The sequence below is a fragment of the Adiantum capillus-veneris genome, chromosome 5, assembly GCF_014529385.1.
Source record: "Adiantum capillus-veneris isolate H3 chromosome 5, ASM1452938v2, whole genome shotgun sequence".
NCBI lineage: Eukaryota > Viridiplantae > Streptophyta > Polypodiopsida > Polypodiales > Pteridaceae > Adiantum > Adiantum capillus-veneris.
Genome location: NC_140935.1, coordinates 50,992,066 through 51,013,810, shown reverse-complemented (window position 1 = coordinate 51,013,810; position 21,745 = coordinate 50,992,066). Strand labels below are relative to the sequence as shown.

Below are 21,745 nucleotides of genomic sequence, written 5' to 3'. Positions count from 1 at the left end.
TGTTTTTCATGTTGATGAGCCAGGGCAGTTCATTTGACTGGTCTTTAACCATTATGCAGGAAGGCATTTCACTTTTCAACAAGAAGCCTCGCAAAGGTATAGATTTTCTGATAAAAGCCAATAAGGTTGGGGATTCTCCAGAAGAATTATGTACATTTTTGAAGAACACATCAGGCTTAGATAAAGGGATGATTGGAGATTATCTCGGGGAAAATGAGGAGCTCTCTTTGAGGGTCATGCATGCGTATGTTGATTCATTCAACTTTCAAGGAATGGAGTTCGATGAAGCTATTAGAACACTGCTATTGGGGTTTAGACTACCAGGTGAGGCGCAGAAGATAGATCGTATAATGGAAAAGTTTGCAGAGAGATACTGCAAATGCAATCCAGAGGCTTTCAGTAGCGCAGACACTGCCTATGTACTTGCATATTCAGTTATTTTACTAAATACTGATGCGCACAACCCACAAGTGAAAAATAAGGTACTGCTGTGGATGCCATTATAGATGGGAATGCATGTTCAAATTGGTTTGTTCTGAGATTATCTGAAAGGCCAGTCTCTTGCTAGGAGACTGACTGGTATTTTGAATTTCACTTTGTAGATGTCGAAGGCAGAGTTCCTCCGAAATAATAGGGGTATAAATGATGGAAAAGACATACCCGAGGAGTTCATGACAGCATTATATGACAGAATAGTGAAAAACGAGATAAAACTGAAAGAAGATTCAATCATTACTCAGAGTAAACAGCCTACAAATACAAGCAAGATCTTAAGTCTTGATGCCATACTTAACATTGTTATTCGAAAACGAAACGAGGATAAAGGGTTGGAGACTAGTGATGATGTTATCCGCCATATGCAGGAGCAATTTAAGGCAAAGGCCAGCAAATCAGAGTAAGTTTGCCTTCCTTCTTTATGGATTGACATGTGTGGTGATGTTGAACAAAGAGCAAAATTTTGATCAAGTCCGACCTCAGCGTGACAGTCGAGCAAGTCCCAAGCATTTGCCTTTAATTCATATTTGCATATTTGCATGGTGCTTGGATCATTCATGAGTGATGGCCTGTGCTTTTGGTGGACTTCGCAGGACTGTTTTTTATGCTGCTTCAGATGTTGATATCTTACGACCCATGGTAGAGGTTTCTTGGGCCCCTATGCTGGCTGCATTTAGTGTACCTTTGGACCAAAGTGAAGACGAAATTGTAACCTTCCAATGTCTGGAGGGGTTTCGATATGCTGTGCACATTACAGCGGTAATGTGTATGAAGACCCAGCGGGATGCATTCTTGACTTCACTAGCAAAGTTCACATCCCTGCATTCTGCAGCAGACATAAAACAGAAGAATATTGATGCCATCAAAGTAAGTATTAAAGCCATTGGCCACGTCAATCTTTTCTAGCTTGGTGTTTAAAGGACGAGGTGTTGATCTAAAGGATAACGAGGTTGAAGCCGTTGAAGCATCATGGTTTTAGAACTCCACAATACTGCAAATAACAGCATTATTACTATGATATAGCAGTAACCAGCATTTTCTTGTGCTGTGACTTAATAATCATTTTGAAGGGCATGCAATTTATGAATCTCTGATGCTTTCTTTTCAGTAGACACATTCTCGCTACTCTTGCAGCTTGTTTTAGAGAATTGAAAGGGCGTTGGAGGACTAAACTGCAGCAGTCAAGCATTACGAGCAGCAGAGCCCAAGTTGTACTACTTGACCATGCATAATGCTCTTGATTAAAATGATCGTACAGGGCATAAACATGTTTTTACATAGCTGGGACATCTGTTGTTGTCATCATGTAGATTAGAGCATGTAAGTCTCATGTATCCAATCTTGTGCTGATCGGAGTAGGGAATGATGATGTGCACAAATATGAATTAGAAGATGGATCTCGTTCATTTATAGGTACTCCACATTAAGGTCAAAATTGAGTGATCACTATGGACATTGCTACTTGAGGTCAAATTGACTGTTCGGGCTAGGGTTAGGGCTCATTTTAAGTGAGTGTAAGAAGAGGCTAATAGGTCAATTAGTGACGAGGCTTAACCTTCTTGAAATGATTCAACAGGTTATAGACTTGTTGTACACATTTGTGGGCATCCTGCATCCTCATCATGCAGATCATAGCATTTAGGTCTTATGTATCTGATCTCATGCTGATTGGAGTAGGGAGTTTGAGATATACACTAATTTGATCAGATCTCATTCATTTTGAAGGTACATAGAATCATGGTCAAAAGTGAATGGTCACTTTAGGAGACCACACACATGATCATATTAATTGCATGGTTTTGTCCATAGGTTACGTCGATTGAGACATACATTTGCATTACATGAATGATTGAGCTAGTTATATTTTAACATACTCTAGCTTGGAAAATAAGGGATAAATATAAAATTTTCACTGAAATTCAAGCAATATGTGGCTGTCTCTGTTTTTGCCAAATGCAACGTTCACTATGTGCTCATTTTCTTGGCTATCTCTTGAGATGAGTCGATTGATTCTAGAAATTGGAGCCTATACATGCAAGCCTGAGAGACCCTGTCTCTACATAAAGTCTCTCTCTCTTTCTATGCTCTTTGGCATGCAACCTGCATGGAACTTCGTCTACCTCTTCCTATGAATTGACACTATAAGCCATGGCTTTCAAATGGGCCGCAACCAAAAAAGAGGGTGAAAATGGGAGAGAGCATTATTCATGTAATGACTGGGAAAATTTTGAGTGCGGAAGCGGGGGGAGAGAGAGAAAGAAGAAAGCTTTTTAACGTCTAAGTGAGCCCGAAGTCGGCTTATGAGACAAATCAAGTATACATGCGTGTATGTCCTGTGTCTATTGGAAAAGACAAAATAGTGCAAATTGGTACAAAATAAAAGAAAAGGACTTCTGGTGGATGATGAGATCTATGGGGTGGGTGGAGCTCTAGTACTAGGGATCTGTGCATGCCTATATGCTCAAGGTAGTACGAACATGCATATAAGGTGTAGCGGAAGTGAATGTTGACTTTGCTCAAGATGAGTGCTCCGAACTGTGCTCAAGGGTTCCTTTTACTTTCGGAAGGGAGAGCCTTCCGTTCCATTAGTGAGAGAGTGCAATGATCACAAACAAAGTGAATGCTACTATGAATGAAGGTCCTGAGACTCAGAGAGAGAGAGAAAAGAATATGACACCAGACGGTCCTCAAACCCTCCTCCCAAGTCCCCCCCTCTCTATGGTGAGAGGTGTCTATGCTATAGATTGCACAAATCTGGTACAATGGTCTAGATGCAATGGACTTGGCGATGATGTCGACGACAATGATGACGACGACGAGGACGGGCTGAAATCTGAAAACGCTAGGGCTGAAATGATGAAATCTGCAAAACGCTGACTTTCTGCTGATCTCCCCTGACACTGTGCCGGCGAGGATGGCGATGACGACGACGACGACGCGATGACGATGCGCTGAAAACGCAGATGCTGAAATCTGAAAACAGCGGGCTGAAACTGTAAACACTGGCTGACTCGACGGTACGACGAGGATCTGCTACGGGTAGGTGAGATATGCGAGGCTAGGGGCTGGATCTGCTGTGTAAGTGCTGAAAATTGAAAACGCTGTTGTGCTTGGGCTGATCAGACGTTGAAATCTGCAAACGCTAGGCTAAGTTCTGCAAACTGAAAATGCTAGTTGATCTGTAGCAAAAACGCCAGACTGATCTGCAACTTAAAAACGCTATCTGCTTCTGTTGGCTGGAAACGCTAGGGCCTCCTGCCGGTCTTGCTGAGAAGGTTCACTGCAAGTTGCTGGAACTTCTTTTGCCTCTTCTGCAAGACAGTGCTAGCGCTAGGTTTCTTTTATAGTAGCTTAACAAATTTCCCCTACTCACTTTTCCAATAAAGCCACTTATTAAATAATAAGTGAAAAATGAGTAAATAGGGAAAATGGGTTCTGTGCATTGTAAAATGCTCATGATGGGTACTGAATGTCATGCTGATGATCATGCTGTGTGCAACCAGAGGATATGCAACTAAGTGCTTGGACATGCACGGCCTGCGCATAGGCTCACAAAGGTGCCAGAACACTTCCTAAGCTGACCTGACCCCTAGACCTGAGATAGCTTATCCACATGCACATAGGGTTAGATGTGCACGTGACATCCCCTCCTTTTCAAAGTGAGGTATTGATACTGAGCTACATGGATTCCTTATAGTCTGCCAAGTTCCAACAACTCTGGATAATCTGTGAAGAACTCTTCGCCGGCCCACTTTGATGCGTGGGTCGTGCGGTACTTGAACTTCATGAAGGACTGAATGCTTGCTTCTTTGGGCCGCCCCGAAAGCGACACAAAGTGATATGTTGCGGCTTCAATGCTTCAACTGCGTCGATGGTCGTGCGTCTACCTTCGTGAAGAATGGAGGAAAATTCTTGAAACCATTGGCAACACAAAACCATAAACATACCCATTCCATGTAGAGTAACTGGAAAAATACTATTCGTTTTAAATGACTGTGCATGCAATGCAGTTGAACAAAGTGACGGAGTGCCAAACCGTTCATTAGACACACGCAAAAAGTGGGATCGAAACTTGACTTTTTGACCTAAACCTATCAACTGTGGCAAATCACAACGGAAATGCCGATGCTTGATTGATAATCTTGCTTGTGCTCTTTCTAAGACTGTGTCATGCTAAGGAAGAAATATGTAAAAGTGATTGACAAAACGGACAATCGAGAAACAATGTGAATTCCTTGAATGCAAACTTTTTTCTATTCGTGACTGATCCGCATACATCTGTGCTCATCCGTAAGTGAACTATGTGCATCGTACAATACGTCATGCCTGTGAAAAGGGAACACATAAAGATAGTGACGAAAATATAAGAAACCGTCATGAATGAAAAACTTGAACAATGCGTGCTGAATAATTATGCGAACACACAATACTTCTTGAGTGGGTTCTTTGGACCTCGGCTTGAGAGCCAAGATCGGTCCTGCGTGACTGATCGTATCTGCAATGAGGTTAGCTTCACTAGGAAAATCATCTAAACCATCATCCTTGTGAATAGTCACATCTCTATCATGCAAAACATGTGTGTCATGCTTTGGAGAACAAAAGAACTGAGAGAGTCTCCGTCTCATGTTTCTTTTCAAGCTTCGCCTGCACATTAGAGATGAGAGGTAAAGAATGAACAACTTCCTCACCACACGAATAATAATGGGAGAGTCACTTTTGGCATTTAGAGTTAGCGAATTGTCCGCTCACGAAACCATCTAATGCCCAAAATCATATCACATCCTGAGAGAGGAGACACGACAAATTTTCTACGGAAGACAGCTTGTTGAACAATGGAAAACACACATCAAGGCACTCTTGCGTAATGAGAGAGTCCATATCGGGAGCGAAGCTCGACACCTCGAGAGGAGTTGTCTGACCAACATCTAGGTGGGCTCTCTCTACAAGAGAGTCACCAATCACATCATGCATATTGCCTGAATCAAGTAATATGACAAAACGTTGACCCTTCACATGACCATAACATTTAAAGAGAGACTCATCAATGTGTTTGTTAGAAACATGTGGAGACTCAGATTGGGTCATTAAAGTGCTTGTGGTAGCTGTCGGTGCTTTGGGTTCTTTAGGTGGTGTATGGACAAGCCTTCTCAATGTGACCCGTGACGTGACATTGACGACATCGACCTTTCTTAGCATAAATGACTTGTTCTTCCGTTATGTATCTTCCTATAATTCCTTGTGCAACTTTTTCATATGGAGTTAGCTTAGGTTTAGCAGGTGTGTTAGCTTTACCCTTAGATTCATTTTGAGAGTTCTTTTCTGAAGGATTAGAGGAAGATTGGCTAGAAGAGTTACCGTTCTTACCGTTCTTACCGTTCTGTGGGTTCTGAGGAGTCTGAGAGGTACTGTGAGAAGACTTGTTCTCCTTAGGCTTTCCTTTGTTGTGCTTCTATCTCTTGTGCGAGAGCAATCGCTACCACCTTGTTGAGATCCACGGGATCGAGTACTTCGACATCAAACTTGATATACTCGTCCAACCCATAAAGGAATGCCTCTTTGCGCTCATCATCCGATTTGCGTAATTAGGTGCCGAGCTGCAAAACACGATAAGAGAAAGACATAACTGGCATACCATTTTGCGTGAGACAATGCAATCGTCTTTCAACCGCGCTAGGTACTGAGGAGGCATAAACCACGCTTTGAGCTTGTCTTGGAAGTCGGTCCAATTGAAAGAAAGGGGCACGCCTTCTTCGGCTTCCTCTAGGTGCGTGGTCAACTGTGCCTCTTGCCATGCGTGATACCAATTAATGGTATCACTGACAAGATACATGGCTGCCATCAAAACCTTGCTATTTCCTGTTTTCTTAGTTGTCGCAAAGTAAGCATTAAATTGATGCAACCAAGAATGAATAATAGTAGCATCCATCTTATCGTCATACTTACTGAACGTCAGCTTCTTAGTGACGGGGTTGTTGGAATCCGCTTCTCGACTTGTACTACCTGATGATTCGCCCACGTCCTTGAGTGGCTTGGACTTCGAGGTGAGTACCTGTAGGACCAACTCTTGCATGCGTTGGTCTCTTTGCGCCTCACGTTCTAATTCCAAGGCCGCTTGTCTTTCTTTGGCCGCCAAGCGCGCACGCTCACGCTCACGCTCACGCTCACGCTCACACTCACGCTCACGCTCACACTCACGCTCACGCTCACGCTCCAAGGCTACCTGTCTTTCTTCGGCCGCCAAGCGCGCTTGCTCACGCTCACGTTCCAAGGCTGCCGTTCTTGCTTCGGCCGCCAAGCGTGCTTGCTCACACTCACGCTCCAAGGCTACCCTTCTTTCTTCGTGCTTGCGATCCAAGTCTGCCTTTCTTTCTTCGCGCTCGCAATCCAAGAGTGCCTTTCTTTCTTCGGCTGCCAAGCGCACTTGGTCATGCTCGCGATCCAAGGTGGCGCAACGTGTTGTAGCATCATGTCCATCATTGACTTGACCAAAGCCTCCATAGGATTTGGTGCAACCCGTGGCGTAGATGGGGAAGGGGGAGGGTTGGAAAAAAATCCTCCTGGTGGGGAAAATTCTTCTTCACCACCTCCATGCTCATCATCTTCACATAAAGTATCCATTCCGCTTCGGGTGATGACCATACACTTAGATCTTGGGTACTTAAGTTCACGAGGTTCTTGGGTTCTTGAGAGTTCTTGAGGTCTTTAGCTTGCAATCGGTGTTTGAGAAGGCTTTTCTCTTACCCGACCTCATCTCTTCCTTGCGGGCACACCCCTTGGCGGCCTTGCGCTCACACCAAAGTTTCTTTTTCCCACCTCACATCGATTGGCCGGCCGCTAAGTGCACGGTCTCTTGAGGAGTGAAAAGAGGAACAAGGGGAGGCTGGACAAGCTCTTCTTTCTTGGGTTACCTGTCACTCTTAAAAACACGATTAGGAACCGACACGCCCAAGTGGAATTGGGTTACGTGCGTCCGCAACAAGCAAAAACATTTCTTGCAGTTCTTTCCTTAAGTGATACAGAACACTGCCAAAGCTCTGATACCAATGTAAGGTGTAGCGGAAGTGAATGTTGACTTTGTGCAACATGAGTGCTCCAAACTGTGCTCAAGGATTCCGTTTACTTACGGAAGGGAGAGCCTTCCGTTCCTTTAGTGAGAGAGTGCAACGATCACAAACAAAGTAAATGCTATTGTGAACGAAGGTGCTGAGACACAGAGAGAGAGAGAGAGAGAGAGAGAGAGAGAGAGAGAGAGAGAGAGAGAGAGAGAGAGAATATGAAACCAGACGGTCCTCAAACCCTCCTCAAAGGGCTCCCCTCTCTATGGCGAGAGAGGTCTATGCTATAGATTGCACAAATCTGGTACAATGGTCTAGATGCGAAATGGACTTGCCGACGATGTTGACGACAATATGACATCGACGAGGACGGTCTGAAATCTGAAAACGCTAGGGTTGAAATGTTGAAATCTGCATAACGCTGACTTTCTGCTGATCTCTGACACTGTGCAGGCGAGGATGGCGATGACGACAACGCTACGACGATGCGCTGAAAACGCAGATGCTAAAATCTGAAAACAGAGGGCTAAAACTAAAACTGTAAACGCTGGCTGACTCGACGGTATGACGAGGATCTGTCACAAACTGGTGACGTGTCATGCTTGGGCACTACCGGGCAGCAGAGGACACACACACCGCCGGACTGTCTGGCTGACACGTGGCTGCTCTTGTACGGACCTGAATATTGCGCTGCTTTGTTGACGTGGGAGGCCGTATGGCACCAACAGAAAATGCGCTGCAAGGCTGACGTGGCAGATTTTCCGTACGGTAGATTCTACGCAGTTTTTGGCTTTGCTTTTTCCTACGCAAGGAGAGAGAGACTCTTGCTTTAATTTACGTAAGCTGGAGAGAGAGAAAGAGCCTTATTTTTTTAAGGTGCTTTTTTATGAAAGCCTTTAGAGGTAGTTTTTATGGGCAGCTTTTTAAAGAAGCTTTTGGGGCTCTCCTTTTGGCATCCCTTGTAACCTTTAAATAAGCGAGCTGGCTTCTTACAACTCAGAGCATCTGGATGCAGAGTTTGAATGTGAGCGCCTGCCCGCACTCATGTACTTTGAACTCAGATTAATACAAAAAGAAATACCGAAAGGGGCGTCAGTCTTTGGGGCCAATATTATCTCTAGGCACGGAACTCCGCCGGGCCAGTGTCGAATAAATTGTGAAAAGGCAAGAAAGCAGAAGAAGTGTGTTTGATTTGAAGGAGTACCCAGTTCTTCTTCTTCTTCTTCTGACATTTTTTCTAGCTCATTTGACTCGAGCAAAGAAGACAGAAAAGGCAAAAAGCGAAGCAAGAAGCAACGCTTCGGAAAGGGCAAGAAAAAGGCAAAGAAGTCTAAATCTCGCCCTGTGAGTGACAGTTCTTGTCACAAACTGGTGACGTGGCGTCCTAGTACACACACCCCCCGGCTGGCAGGCCCAAGAAATAAATGCAGCAGTGACACATGGCATTTTTCCGGAAATTGCGTTGTTTTTGCTGACGTGGCAGGTCCGTACGGACAATCTCGTGATTTGCGGCGGAACCTGTGGCTTGATTTGCGCTGGGTGGGATGACAGCTTTTGGATGTTGCTTTTTCTACGCTATTCTGCTTGCTTTATTTAACGCAAGTGATGAGACAGAGAGAGAAAAGTCTTTTGCTTTATTTTTGTGAAAGCCTTTAGAGGCAGATTCTTTTATGGGCAGCTTTTAAGCTTTTGGGGCTCTGCTTTTGGCATCCCTTGTAACTCTTTATAAGTGAAGTTGGTCTCTCACTTCTCAGCCCGCAGAGTCTGAGAGTGAGACTTAACCGCACTCTTGTACTTTGAACTCAGATTAATACAAAAATAACTACCGAAAGGGGCGTCAGTCTTTGGGCCAATATCTCTAGGCACGGAACTCCATCGGGCCAGTGTTGAACCTTGTCATGAAGTAGCTTGTCCACGTACACATAGGGTTAGATGTGTCACGTGACATCCCCTCCTTTTCAAAGTGAGGTATTGGTACCGGACTGTATGGCGTCGAGGGAGATCGCCAACAGCGTCTGGAATCCTGGAAAGGACTCTTCGACGGCCCACTATGATGCGTGGGTCATGCGATACTTGAACTTCATAAAGGTCTGCAACGCTTGCTTCTTTGGGCCGCGCCGAAAGCGAGACAAAGTCATTTGTGGCTCCTTCAATGCTTCAACTTCGTCGATAGTCATGCGTCTACCTTCTTCAAGAATCTCCAAGGATGAAAATTCTTGAAACCACTTCCAACACAAAACAATGAACATACCCGTTCCATGTAAAGTGACTGGAATAATTCTAGTCTTCTCTAAAGACTGTGCATGCAATGTAGATGAACATAGAGACGGAGTGCCAAACCGTTCATCAAACACACGCAAACAATGGATTCGAATCTCGACTTTCTGATCTAAATCAATCAACTGTGGCAAATCACAATGGAAATGCCGATGCTTGATGCAATCTTTCTTGTGCTCTTCCTGATACTGTGTCATACCAAGGAAGAGACATGGAACGTGTATTCCTTGAATGCAAACATTTCAACTTTTCATGAGTAATCGCATATATCCGTGCTCATTCATGAGTGAATCGTGTTCATCGTACAATACGTCATGCCTATGAAAAGGGGTCACATAAGGACGGTGACTAAAATACAGGAAAGCATCACGAATGAAACACTTGAACAATGCGTGCTGACTAATCATTCGAGCGCAAAATACTTCCTGTGGGGATTCCTTGGAACTCGACTTGAGAGCCAAGATTGGTTCTTTGTGATTGATCGAATCTGCAATGAGGTTAGCTTCACTAGACAAAGTATCAACTAAACCATCATCCTTGTGAACAATCACATTATCTTTCTTAAAATCATCATGCTTGTGATATTGATCATGCAAATTATCATACTCGTGAGAAATCACAACTTAATCATGGAAATCAGCATGCTTATCATTATTATGCAGATCATGTGTGTCATGCTTTGGAAAAGAAGAGACTGAGAGAGTCTCCGTTTCCGGATTCTTTGCAATCTTCGCCTGCAGATTAGAAATGAGAGATGAAGAATGAACAACTTGCTCTCCACGAATGACAGGGGAGAGTCACTTTTGGCATTGAAAATGAACGTATTTTCCACCCAATCAATGAGAGGGTTATGCTCACGAAACCATCAAATGCCCAAAGGCATATCACATCCTGAAAGAGGAGAGACTACAAATTTCTTGCGGAAGGACACTTGTTGAACAGTGAACAAAACATGAAGGCACTCTTGCGTGATGAGAGAGTCCATACCGGGAAAGAAGCCAGACACCTCGAAAGGAGATGTCTTGCGAACCTCCAAGCGGGCTCTTTGGACAAGAGAGTCACTAATCAAATCATGCATACTACCTGGGTCAAACAATATGACAAAACGCTGACCCTTCACATGACCATAACACTTAATGAGAGACTCATCAATGGGAGGATCATGAGAGACTTGGGTCACACTCGAGTTCTCATTTACTGCATTGACAGAGAAAGTGGGATCTTTAGATTCATTAAATTCAAGCTTAGGACATGTTCTTTTTATGTGACCCTTGATGTGACAATGAAAAAAACGATCTTCCTTAGAATAAATGCTTTGTTCTTCCGACGTGATGTATCCTCATAAAATTCCTTGTTCTGCCTTTTCATCTGGAGTGAGCTTAGGTTTAGCAATTGTGTTAGCTTTACCCTTAGGTTCATTTGGAGAGTTCTTTTCTAAGAGACTATTGGAAGATTGGTTAGAAGAGTTACCGTTCTTACGATTCTTACTGTCCTTATCGTTCTGAGGGTTCTGAGAAGTCTGAGAGGTACTTGTGGAAGTCTTGTTTTCCTTAGGCTTTCCCTTGTTGTGCTTCATCTCCTGTGCGAGAGCAATCGCTACCGCCTTGTTGAGATCGATTGGGTTGAGGACTTCGACATCAAACCGGATATAGTCGCTTTTGACCGCAACAAGCAAAAAAAAATTTCTGTGGTTCTTGTGGTTCTTTCCTTGAGTGATACAGAACACTGCCAAAGCTCTGATACCAATGTAAGGTGCAGCAGAAGTGAATGTTGAACTTTGCTTAAGATGAGTGCTCCGAATTGTGCTCAAGGTTCCTTTTACTTACGGAAGGGAGAGCCTTCCGTTCCTTTAGTGAGAGAGTGCAATGGACACAAACAAAGTGGTGAACACTGTGAATGAAGGTGCATGAGACTGAGAGATAGAGAGAGAAGAATACGACACCAGAATGTTGTCAAAACCCTCCTCCGAAGGCCCCGCCGAGAGCGGTCTACTATTGATTGCACAAATCTCTACAATGCTTTGGACTTGCCGACGATATCGACGATGACGAGACGGGTTGAAACTTGAAGATGCTAAGGGCTGAAATCTGCAAATCTTTATTTGCTGAATTCTGACTCTACGGCGATGACGACGATGAAACGACGACGCGCTGAAAACGCAGATGCTGAAATCTGCGTTTTCCGGGCTGAAACTGCAAACTGTGGCTGATCTGACCGTGCGGCGAGGATCTGCTCCGGGAAGGTGAGACCTGTGAGGTTTGGGACTTCTACTTCGGTGTCTGACTGCTGAAAACTGAAAACGCTGGTGCTCCTTGGTGTTTCGTCGCGGTGAATCTGCAAAACGCCGGGGCTGATTTGCAAACCAAAAACGCTGAGAATTGTCTGCTGTGGGGAATCTGCTAACGCTAGGGCTGATCTGCTGTGGTGCTGTGGAATGTGCTAACGCTAGGGCTGATCTGCTGTCTCTTGTTGTTGCGGAGGCTGGTCTGTCATGCAAAAACGCCAAGGCTGGTTCTGGGTGAAAACGCTAGGCCTTTGCTGTGATGCAAAAACGCTAGGTTGGCTGATGGGGGTCCTGCTGAGAAGTTGCCTGTTGAACATGGAGTTCCTGCTGCCTCTTCTGCCAGAAATGCTAGCGCTAGGTTCCTTTATGTACTTGCTTTCTAAAATTGCCCTACCTAGTTCCCAACAAAAGTCACTCAAAAATAATAAGTGAAAAATGTCAAAAATAGGGAAAATTGGTCTATGCACTGTAAAAATGCTCCTGACGGGTTCTGATGGAAATCTGATTATCATGCCGTGAGCAACCAAAGGATATGTATCTACTCTAAGTGTTAGGACATGCACGGTTTGCGAACAGACTCACAAAGGTGCCAGATCACTTCCTAATCTAGACTAATTGAACCCTTGTCATGAAGTAGCTTGTGCACGTATACATAGGTTTAAATGTGTCACGTGACAGATAGATATCCTAGTTATACCTGCCCCATCTCGCCCTTCCTCTCCCATTTTCACTCCTTCCACAGTGACTACCTTACCTATCCCCGTTGCAGCCGTTTCCTCATCTATACGCATTTCTGTTACACCCACTCCACCTGTCTTAGCTCGACCTCCCAGCCATCCTACCAATTCACCACCAGGGACCCTGTCCAACCAGAAGTTGCTGTGGGATCTTCAACAGTAACAGACTCTACCTCACTTTTTTGGCTATCTGAGGATATAATACAAGGTCCAGCCAGGCCATTGCTACCATTGAGCTTGGAGCATAGCGGTTGGCTGCTACTCACTAGCACCACTCTGCTACATACGTAGCTATGGAAGGCTCTCTGCGTGTTGCAGAGAGCGCGATTACGGATAGAGACACTACTATTTTTGCTTTGCGACACGCATTGCAAGAAAAGTCTAAAGTCATTGACAACCTTTGAGCTCAGATGCAGGGACTTCGGGAAGTGCTACTTCACAGTGATATGGGATTTCAGGCTCCAGTGAGTAAGGCACATGGCTATATAGTGCAGGGGATACAGGTACTGACTCCTGTGGGGTATGCACAGCCAGGTAGCTCTGCCCAAGTCATGGAACCCTCTACACACACTCCTGTTGGATACGGCCAACCTTAGTACTTTACCTACTATCCTCAGGGGCTTCAGCCGTCGGCTTTCTTACTAGATATGCAGTCGACACAGAGCATTCCTTGCGACGGCCTTGCTGGTGCATACCGACATGGCTGTGTTAGTCGACGGCCTGAGTACACTTCAGGCCAGGTGCTTCCATCAGCTGCGAAACAGGTGGCAGCTCTAGTCACAGGGAGCCAATTTGTCCAGAGCAGTAGAGCTCCGCAACAGCAATCTCCCACCATCGATTTGATTGCTCCTCTCCCAGAGGTGGATACTTCAGGTGCAGCAGTGGCAACGACTCTTTCTCTCGGGTGATAGGACCGCACTGCTCTGCTCAGTCTTCTTTTATACATATAGTGACTTCTTGGTTCTCTTCGCAGCCTAGTGTTCCTCTCATCGAGACGGTGAGTGGTTTTGTGGAGGGCAACTTGTAGCAGGGCTACAGTGTCTCAGGCATTGGATAGACTGTTAGTTGCAGTTGGGCTGGGGTTCAGATTGGACGCACTTTTGCCTGGGCAGTGACACGTGGCAGGCATACGGGTGGTGGTCTAGCCGACGCGGGGTCAGACCACCACGACCACAGTTTGGAGATAGTCTTAGCTGGACGGGATATTTGTGAGCCGTTGGTGGCTCTTTATGGTTGTATATATCTGTAATGTTTGGGGGTTTGTGTGGTCAGTAGTCTAGAGTCTATCATCTTGAGTTAACAGTCTGCACCATCCCTGCACAGTTGAGCCTTGACACCCCATTGTACCTATGAGTTCCTGGCTAGAGTTGAGTGTGCTGCTATTGCTAGAGTCTGTACTGGTTTCTTTGAGTTAGTTGAGTCTCATATGTTCAGGTTCTATTGTTGAGTCGCTGTGTTTGTTTGCTCTATTATCCCTTCTTTTTGTGTTTTCATTCTGTTGAAATGAGATGTCACGCACATTGCAGTGAGGAGCATCCAATGTAGAGAGCGCGACACATTATCTCCCCTATAGGAAGAAGTCGTCGATGAAGCATGTTCACGTGGCACACAGGCCATGTGCACGTGACATGGAAAAATTCCTCGTCCACCCAAGCTGTTGTCGTGCAGCTCTGCTCCCATGCTAAGAAAGATATCAGGAAGATGCATATCGAGCTTATTTGAAGCTTACCTGATTAATGATTAGTGTTCAGGGCTTGGTAACAAGCTTTTTACTGTTAATGTATGCCAAATGCGGCTTTAAAGGGCCAATAGATGCCTTAATGATGCTAAAAAAGAGTATGCTTTAAGTAAGAACAGATGGGAGTTTATGATCTAGAACTATAGTGCTTGAAGTGCTCTATCAGCTTACCTTTACGGCTCATCGATTGGAGCTACGGTGGAAAAGTTATGGCAGTTTGAAGTTTAAATTGATGCAGATCCGTACCAGATTGGGTAACTGTAGCTCAGAGGTTTGAGATGAAGTGAATGCATGGGCCTGAAGCGTGGAGCGTGTCGGCTTTTTCAGATCAGCGGTCGGATTTCTGGTTGCTAAGATATTACCAGTTTAAGTTTCCTCGGGGGCCGGTTCCGTGCCAGGTCGGTCGTCTCGGTCGGTTTGCCATCTGGGAATTTTACAGCCTAGCAAGACTAAAGGGATTTACAGATTGCCAATCGGAGTCCGGAGCTGTAAGAAATTAATGTTTGAATTCGGCGGCAATGAATGTCATCTTATGTAGTGCATTGATAGTGGGGTATGTTGCTAGAGTCGTGCCCGGCACCACGGTGGACAAAATATATGTCTAATGTAGTGTTTGGAAATCCCCTATAGGGCAGTGGGTAGACGCGGCAAGGTGTGTTGTGCTTAACAATGCTTTGGTCGATATGTATACCGAATGTGGTGTCCTTTCGGAGGCACAAAAAGATCTCAATGAGCTTTCATTTAAAAGGTTTGGAGAATGCCAAACATGGGTGGTGAGAGAATTCATGATGAGATTGCTCGACACGGATGTTGGAGAAAGATGTTGTGCTTGGCAATGCTTGGTTAATTTGCATGCTAAATGTGGTGCCCTTATGAATCGAGGGCCAAAAGGCCGTTGCCCAATGAATTAAAATGGCGCCCAAGGGCCAATTAATTTGGGGAGGCTTGAGTGGGAAAAGGACAATGGCGTGGAGAAGAAAACAGGCAGGTAGCGAGGATGAGCGCAAGTTGGGGAGATTTGGCTCGTGCAGGCCGAGGTGGTGCTCCAACGGTGGCGACCAGGAGACGAAAAATGTAGAGCAAGCCATGGTGACCACATTTGGAACAAGTCTTGTCGAATTTCATGCCGTCCACAGTTTCGACTGCCACGTCATCGCACCCGCTCCCATGCCACGTCAATCACGGCGCCGTGATTGCGTGGAGGGGGACTTATTTAGAAAATTTTGAGGGCATAGCGGGGCATAAAACAACGGGTGTGTTACGAAGGGAGGGAGGAAGTATTCGACAGAAGGAGGAGGAGAGAACTCTCTCTCTTGTGCGTGAGCAAGAAGAGGCTGCTCTCTCGCTCGCTCTCGGACAAGGAAAGCCGCTCTTTCTCTCGCTCTCGGATCTAAGCAAGGAGAGTAGAGGGAGGAGGGGAAGGAAGGACAAGCAGGGATCGCTTTCTCTCTAGCTCGCGAAGCTCTCGAAGCTGAAGGACGCTCTCTTTTTCTCGCTCTTGGATCTAAACAAGGAGAGAAGAGGGAGGGGGGGAAGGAAGGACAAGCAGGGACCGTTTTCTCTCTAGCTCTCGAAGCTCAAGGACGCTCTCTTTTTCTCGCTCTCGGATAAGCAAGGAGATATTTTTTTTCTTGTTCTTGGACACAAGCAAGGACGAAAGATTCTCTCTTGATCTCGCTTTTGGATCTAAGCAAGGAACAAGTTGAAGGAAGCTCGGTAAGCTAGGGCTCAAGAAGATCAGACGAAGTTAAGCGGGCTGAATCTGGGAGCCCAACATAGAAGAAAACTTGATCATCAACGTCAACTTAGAGTTGATTAATTCGTTTTGATGAATCACGGAGCTGTTAACGGCCCGGGAAAAGCTGTAAGGGGAGTTTAAACTCCTAAACCATCATCTAAATTAAGTAGCAGGTGTTGTTAACGACACTGCCTTAACGACACTGCCTCAATAATTGTGCATGAGTTTCATCAGTGTTATCAATGTTCAAGTGGTTTTTGTGCGTCGTTAGCATTACCAAGAGAATTATAACATCATATTGTGTGGTGCGGCAATTCTTAGCTCTCAATTTTCCCACAGCCAACAGCTCACGTTTCGAACCCATATCCCTCGACACCGCTTCATGTGTCCCTGAATCCTTGAACTTGATCAAGTATTGCCTTGCTTGCTTCTTTGTTCCGTGCTTGAATCGTTGCAAAGAATTTGGTCTCAGCTCCATAACTTCGACTTCATGAATTATCTCCGGTTGCTCCTTGTCGGGGATGCTCCTTGGACGTTCACCGTGAAACCATTTACTCCAAGAAACACGGAAAACATTATGCATTACGAAATGAGAGTTTAGGACACCTCTTACCAACTTGTTGGAGACGTTGCTTTATGATCCTTAAAAACACCCAGTCACTCTCCTTGAATGAGACATCTTTTCGATGCTTATTAGCATTCCTAGAATAGGGCTCTAGGGCCTCGCTAAGCCGAAGCTTAACATTCTTGAGTACCTCCGCATAGGTTTGATTAAGAGAACTAGCATGATTGAATTTGGAAATGGACCTAGTTAACAACGATTGAAAAGGTGCCTCATAAGGAGTACAGCCACACTACAGAACAAATCATTGAGGAGAGCTTGAAGTAATCGCAAATATTGTTCCCACTTAGAGTGCTGGTCATGAACATACGATTTGAGAACATCAAATGCAGAGGAAAAGTTTAACTTAGTGTCAAAATTTTCAAACAAAGCATGCCAAAAATGGGATGTAAACTTGGTATCACGATCCAACACAATAGACTTGAGTAGATACCAATGTTTGATGAACAATCGTGCAACATCTTGTGCAGTAACATCGGCCTTGCAAGGGGTTAACATGTAGAATTTGCTAAATCTATCAGCGATAGTTAGACATTGCGTGTTCCGTGCAATGTGGAAAGAGGTAAAATAGTTACAAAATCCATACTTAAGTCCTCAAATGGTCCGTCAAGGATAGGCAACGGCATGAGTAGGCCCTTGTTGCTTACCATTAGGAACTTTAACTTTTTGATATACAACACACTTAGTAACATAGTGGTACACATTCTTACGCATCTTTGGCCAATAGAAAAATCGTCCAATTTTTTCCAATGTAGCATTAATACCCCTATGACCACCCGTTAATGCATCACGTGCGTTATGCAAAATTGGTGCTTTGTGAGAAGATAGCACACACAAATGGTTGTAAAGAAAAGCCAACCATCACGAACGACATAATTGCACGGACCTTGTGCATTAGTGCTTGTAACCAATGCTTTTCAAATTCGGGTCCCATGTAATTGTCTTTGAGATCATCAAAACCAACACCTTGAATAGAGAGAAAAAAGAATGAGACTCACGAGAGAGAACTTGAGCTTTGCTTCTCAATGCATTTGCCACAGGGTTAGCTTTGCTAGGGATGTACTCAATCATACCACCAAATTGTTTAAAAAATTAAGACTATCGTGCTTGTCTATCACTCCAATGTGCTCTAGGCATAGATTGAAGCCATTTAAGTGCTTGGTGATTTGTACAAACGACAAGCTCACGCCCATAAATGAAATGCTTTCAATGCTTTAATACATGAATGACAGAGAGAAGTTTCTTATCATAGACATAATACTTTTTCTTAGTAGTATTTAGTTTACGAGAGAGAAATGCCACTGGATGGTTGTTTTGCTGTAACATTGCGCCAATGGCAATGTTACTAGCGTCAGTTCAAACCTCAAGAGGTTCATCCCAAGAGGCAAGGATGAGGTATGGTGTCTCAGTGAGTGCTACTTTGAGCGCTTTAAAAGCACTCTTAGCAGCATCGGTCATGACAACTCACCGACGCGAGTCTTGACACCCTTTAACAAATCATATTCAAAGTGCTTGGTGTGAGGACTGTATGCTTGACACAAACCCGAAAATGAGCGAACATCATATGTTGTCTCAAGCATAGGCTACTCTCTTACCTCACTTATTTTTGTGGGATCAAGTCGAATGCCGTTGGGAGAGATGATGTAGTCCAAGTACAGTAGTTAGAACAAATTCCAACTTCTTTTCTGCAATATATTGACGGTTAGCATTCGATCGGGCCAAAAATATCTCCACATCAATAGCATGTTGCCCCTAAGAAGAGGAGAAAATGAGAATGTCATCCAGAAAAAGTAAAATGTTATCCATAAAAAATAACCACGCACTTATCGACCAAGTGAATGAAGATACGCATCATCATACGATTAAACGTACCTAGTGCACCTGTCAGACCAAACGGTATAACAATGAACTCGTTATACCTGCGTTCCATCCTAAAGACGGTTTTGTAGATGTCTCGCTTTGCGATTCTTACCTGGTGGTAGCCACTCTTTTAATTGACTTTCGAAAACACTATCGTCCCATTGAGACACTCCAAAATGTGCTCAATGTGAGGCATAGGAAACGCGTTCTTGAATGTCATCTTGTTGAGGGCCCTGTAATCCACATAACCGCGATGAGCCATCTTTCTTACGAACAAAAAGAATTGGAGCAGCAAAAGGACTTACACTAGGACGTAACCCTATCCACAACTCAGCTAGTTGGCGCTCTAGCACCTCTTCATTAGCCTTGCTCATACGATATGGAAACAAACTTACAGGTTGTGCTCTATCCACTAGGTTGATGACATGATCCTTATGTCGTTTAGAAGGAAGTGCAGGGGGAAGATCATCCTGGAGAACAAACTTTTCAAATAACTCACCATACTTGTCAGGAATACCCAAATTCCGTCATGTGGGGTTGACGTAGATGACCATTGCTTGGGCTCCTCGACGTAGCTCTCTTTGAGCCTGGACATGAGAAATGAGAGGGAGAGAGGGAATGCTGCCCTTGCCTCGAACAAGGATTGGCTGCGACATATTATCGTTGATGGGAAGCGTAAACTTCTCCCAATCGATAATGGGCTTAAACATGCGATTCATGAAACCACTTAATGTCCAAAATGATATCACATCCTGCAAGTTTAGAGACTACAAAACGACGAGGAAATTGAGTTTGTTGAATGACCAATTTGACATCATTAACTTCTTGAGAGATCAAAGCGTCCATGCCTTCAAAAAGCCCTTGCATCGGGAGGGTGAGGATAGGAGAAGCCTGAAGACGTGCACGTTTCACAAGAAATTCACTTATGACATCATGAGAACTTCCAGAATCAAACAACACAATGACCCTTTGACCATTCATACGTCCATAACATTTTATGAGTTCATCCTCTTCGGAAGTCCCCTCCTGCTTAGCTTCTTGCTCTACCACACTCATAGGATTCACTTGGGAGGTAGAGTCAGAAGTTGACTCAGTAGAGTTTTCTTTTTGAGATTCTGTCACGTGCACATCTAACCCTATCTATATGTGGACAAGCTACTTCATGACATGGGTTCAGTTCAATTAGCTTAGGAAGTGTTCTGGCACTTTTGTGAGTCTGTTCGCAGACCGTGCATGTCTAGGCACTTAGAGTAGATGCATATCCTCTGGTTGCACACAACATGATCATCAGATTACAGTCAGTACCCATCAGGAGCATTTTTACAGTGCACTGACCTAATTTCCCTATTTTAGCCATGTTTCACTTATTATTAATAAGCGACTTTGTTGGGAAACTGGGTAGGGCAATTTGACCAAGCATGTATATAAGAAAAGCTAGCGCTCGCACTTTTTGGCAGAAGAGGCAGCAAGGACCAAGTGTCCAACAGAGCTCCTTCTCAGCAAGACTCCCCCAACAGCAGAATCCATAGGGTTTTTGCAACAGACACCAAATCTGCCCTAGCGTTTTTGGATCAGCCTCAAGCTCTAGCGTTTTGCAGATTTCAGCCTTACGACATCGCGACATGGTTCTTGCGGTAGCAGATCTTCACCGCATCGGTTCCCCCGCGACAGATTAGCCCTAGCAGCCCTAGCGTTTTTGGAACAGCAGAGCACCTGGCGTTTTGCAGTTCCTTGGCAACATATTCAGCCTTTGCATTAGCGTTTTGCATTTTTAGCGTATAGACACCGCAGAACAAGCCCCAAACCTCGCAGATTTCACCTTCCTGCTACAGATCCTCGCCGCACGATCAGATCAGCCAGCGTTTGCAGATTCAGCCCGGAAAACGCAGATTTCAGCATCTGCGTTTTCAGCGCGTCGTCGTTGCATCGTCGTCATCGCGGTCGTCACCGACATAGAGTCAGAATTCAGCAGATACAAGATTTGCAGATTTCAGCCCTTAGCGTTTTCAGATTTCAGTCCGTCTCCTCGCTGTCCTCAACGTTGTCGGCATCGTGGGCAAGTCCATTGCATTGTAGAGATTTGTGCAATCGATAGTAGACCGCTCTCGCCATAGAGAGTGGGGCCTTCGGAGGAGGGTTTGATAACTTTCTGGTGCCGTATTCTTCTCTCTCTATCTCTCAGTCTCAACACCTTCATTCACAGTGTTTTCCACTTTGTTTGTGACCACTTGCACTCTCTCACTAAAGGAACAGAAGGCTCTCCCTTTCGTAAGTAAAAGGAACCCTTGAGCACAGTTCGGAGCACTCATCTTGAGCAAAGTTCAACATTCACATCCGCTGCACCTTACAGATTCTTTCTTAGGACATTCCTTTTTCATGTGACCTATGTCTGAACAATGGAAGCACCTACATTCCTTTGCATAGAATGCTTGTTCTTCTTTACTTAATTGACCACCTAAAACTCCTTGAGAAAGATTTTCATCAGGTGTGAGGTGAGGTTTATCAGATTTTCCTTTACCCTTATCCTTAGATTTATCGCTCTTTGCTTGAGATTGAGATGGAGAATTAGATTGAGAATAAGAACTGGAAGAGTTCTTTTTATTGTTACCATTCCCACCTCATGCCAGCCTACTGGGTGGCACATACATGGCTTGTACTGCAAAAATGGTATGTCTACCTCAAATACGGTTGGGCACAGCCACAAAACAACTCACTCCCTAATCTTCTGATGAAAGATATTGGAGCCACAAGTGGACAGGAGATGAAACTCTCAACAACTACTCATCAGTGGCCATCCTAAAGTGCACTATTCTAGCTAGCATTATTCTAAAAAGGAAAACAAATCTTTAGAAAAAGTATAGAAAAAGGATAGACGTTTTTCCCTATTGAGTTGTGACAGCCCATCGGCTCTTATTTATTGGTCCTCAGCTAAGTAACTT

General features: G+C 44.6%; 1 protein-coding gene across 2 annotated transcripts in view; it reads left to right on the top strand.

The window, feature by feature from the left end:
* LOC147457294 (brefeldin A-inhibited guanine nucleotide-exchange protein 2-like) overlaps positions 1 to 21,745 on the top strand; it is a 29,628-nt gene that overhangs the window by 2,180 nt on the left and 5,703 nt on the right. For both annotated transcript variants that reach the window (XM_086512223.1, XM_086512222.1), the window contains 3 exons: positions 60 to 482; positions 603 to 895; positions 1,089 to 1,362. In XM_086512223.1, the coding sequence (XP_086368349.1) occupies positions 60 to 482; positions 603 to 895; positions 1,089 to 1,362 (990 nt within the window). The remainder of the gene's footprint in view (positions 1 to 59; positions 483 to 602; positions 896 to 1,088; positions 1,363 to 21,745) is intronic.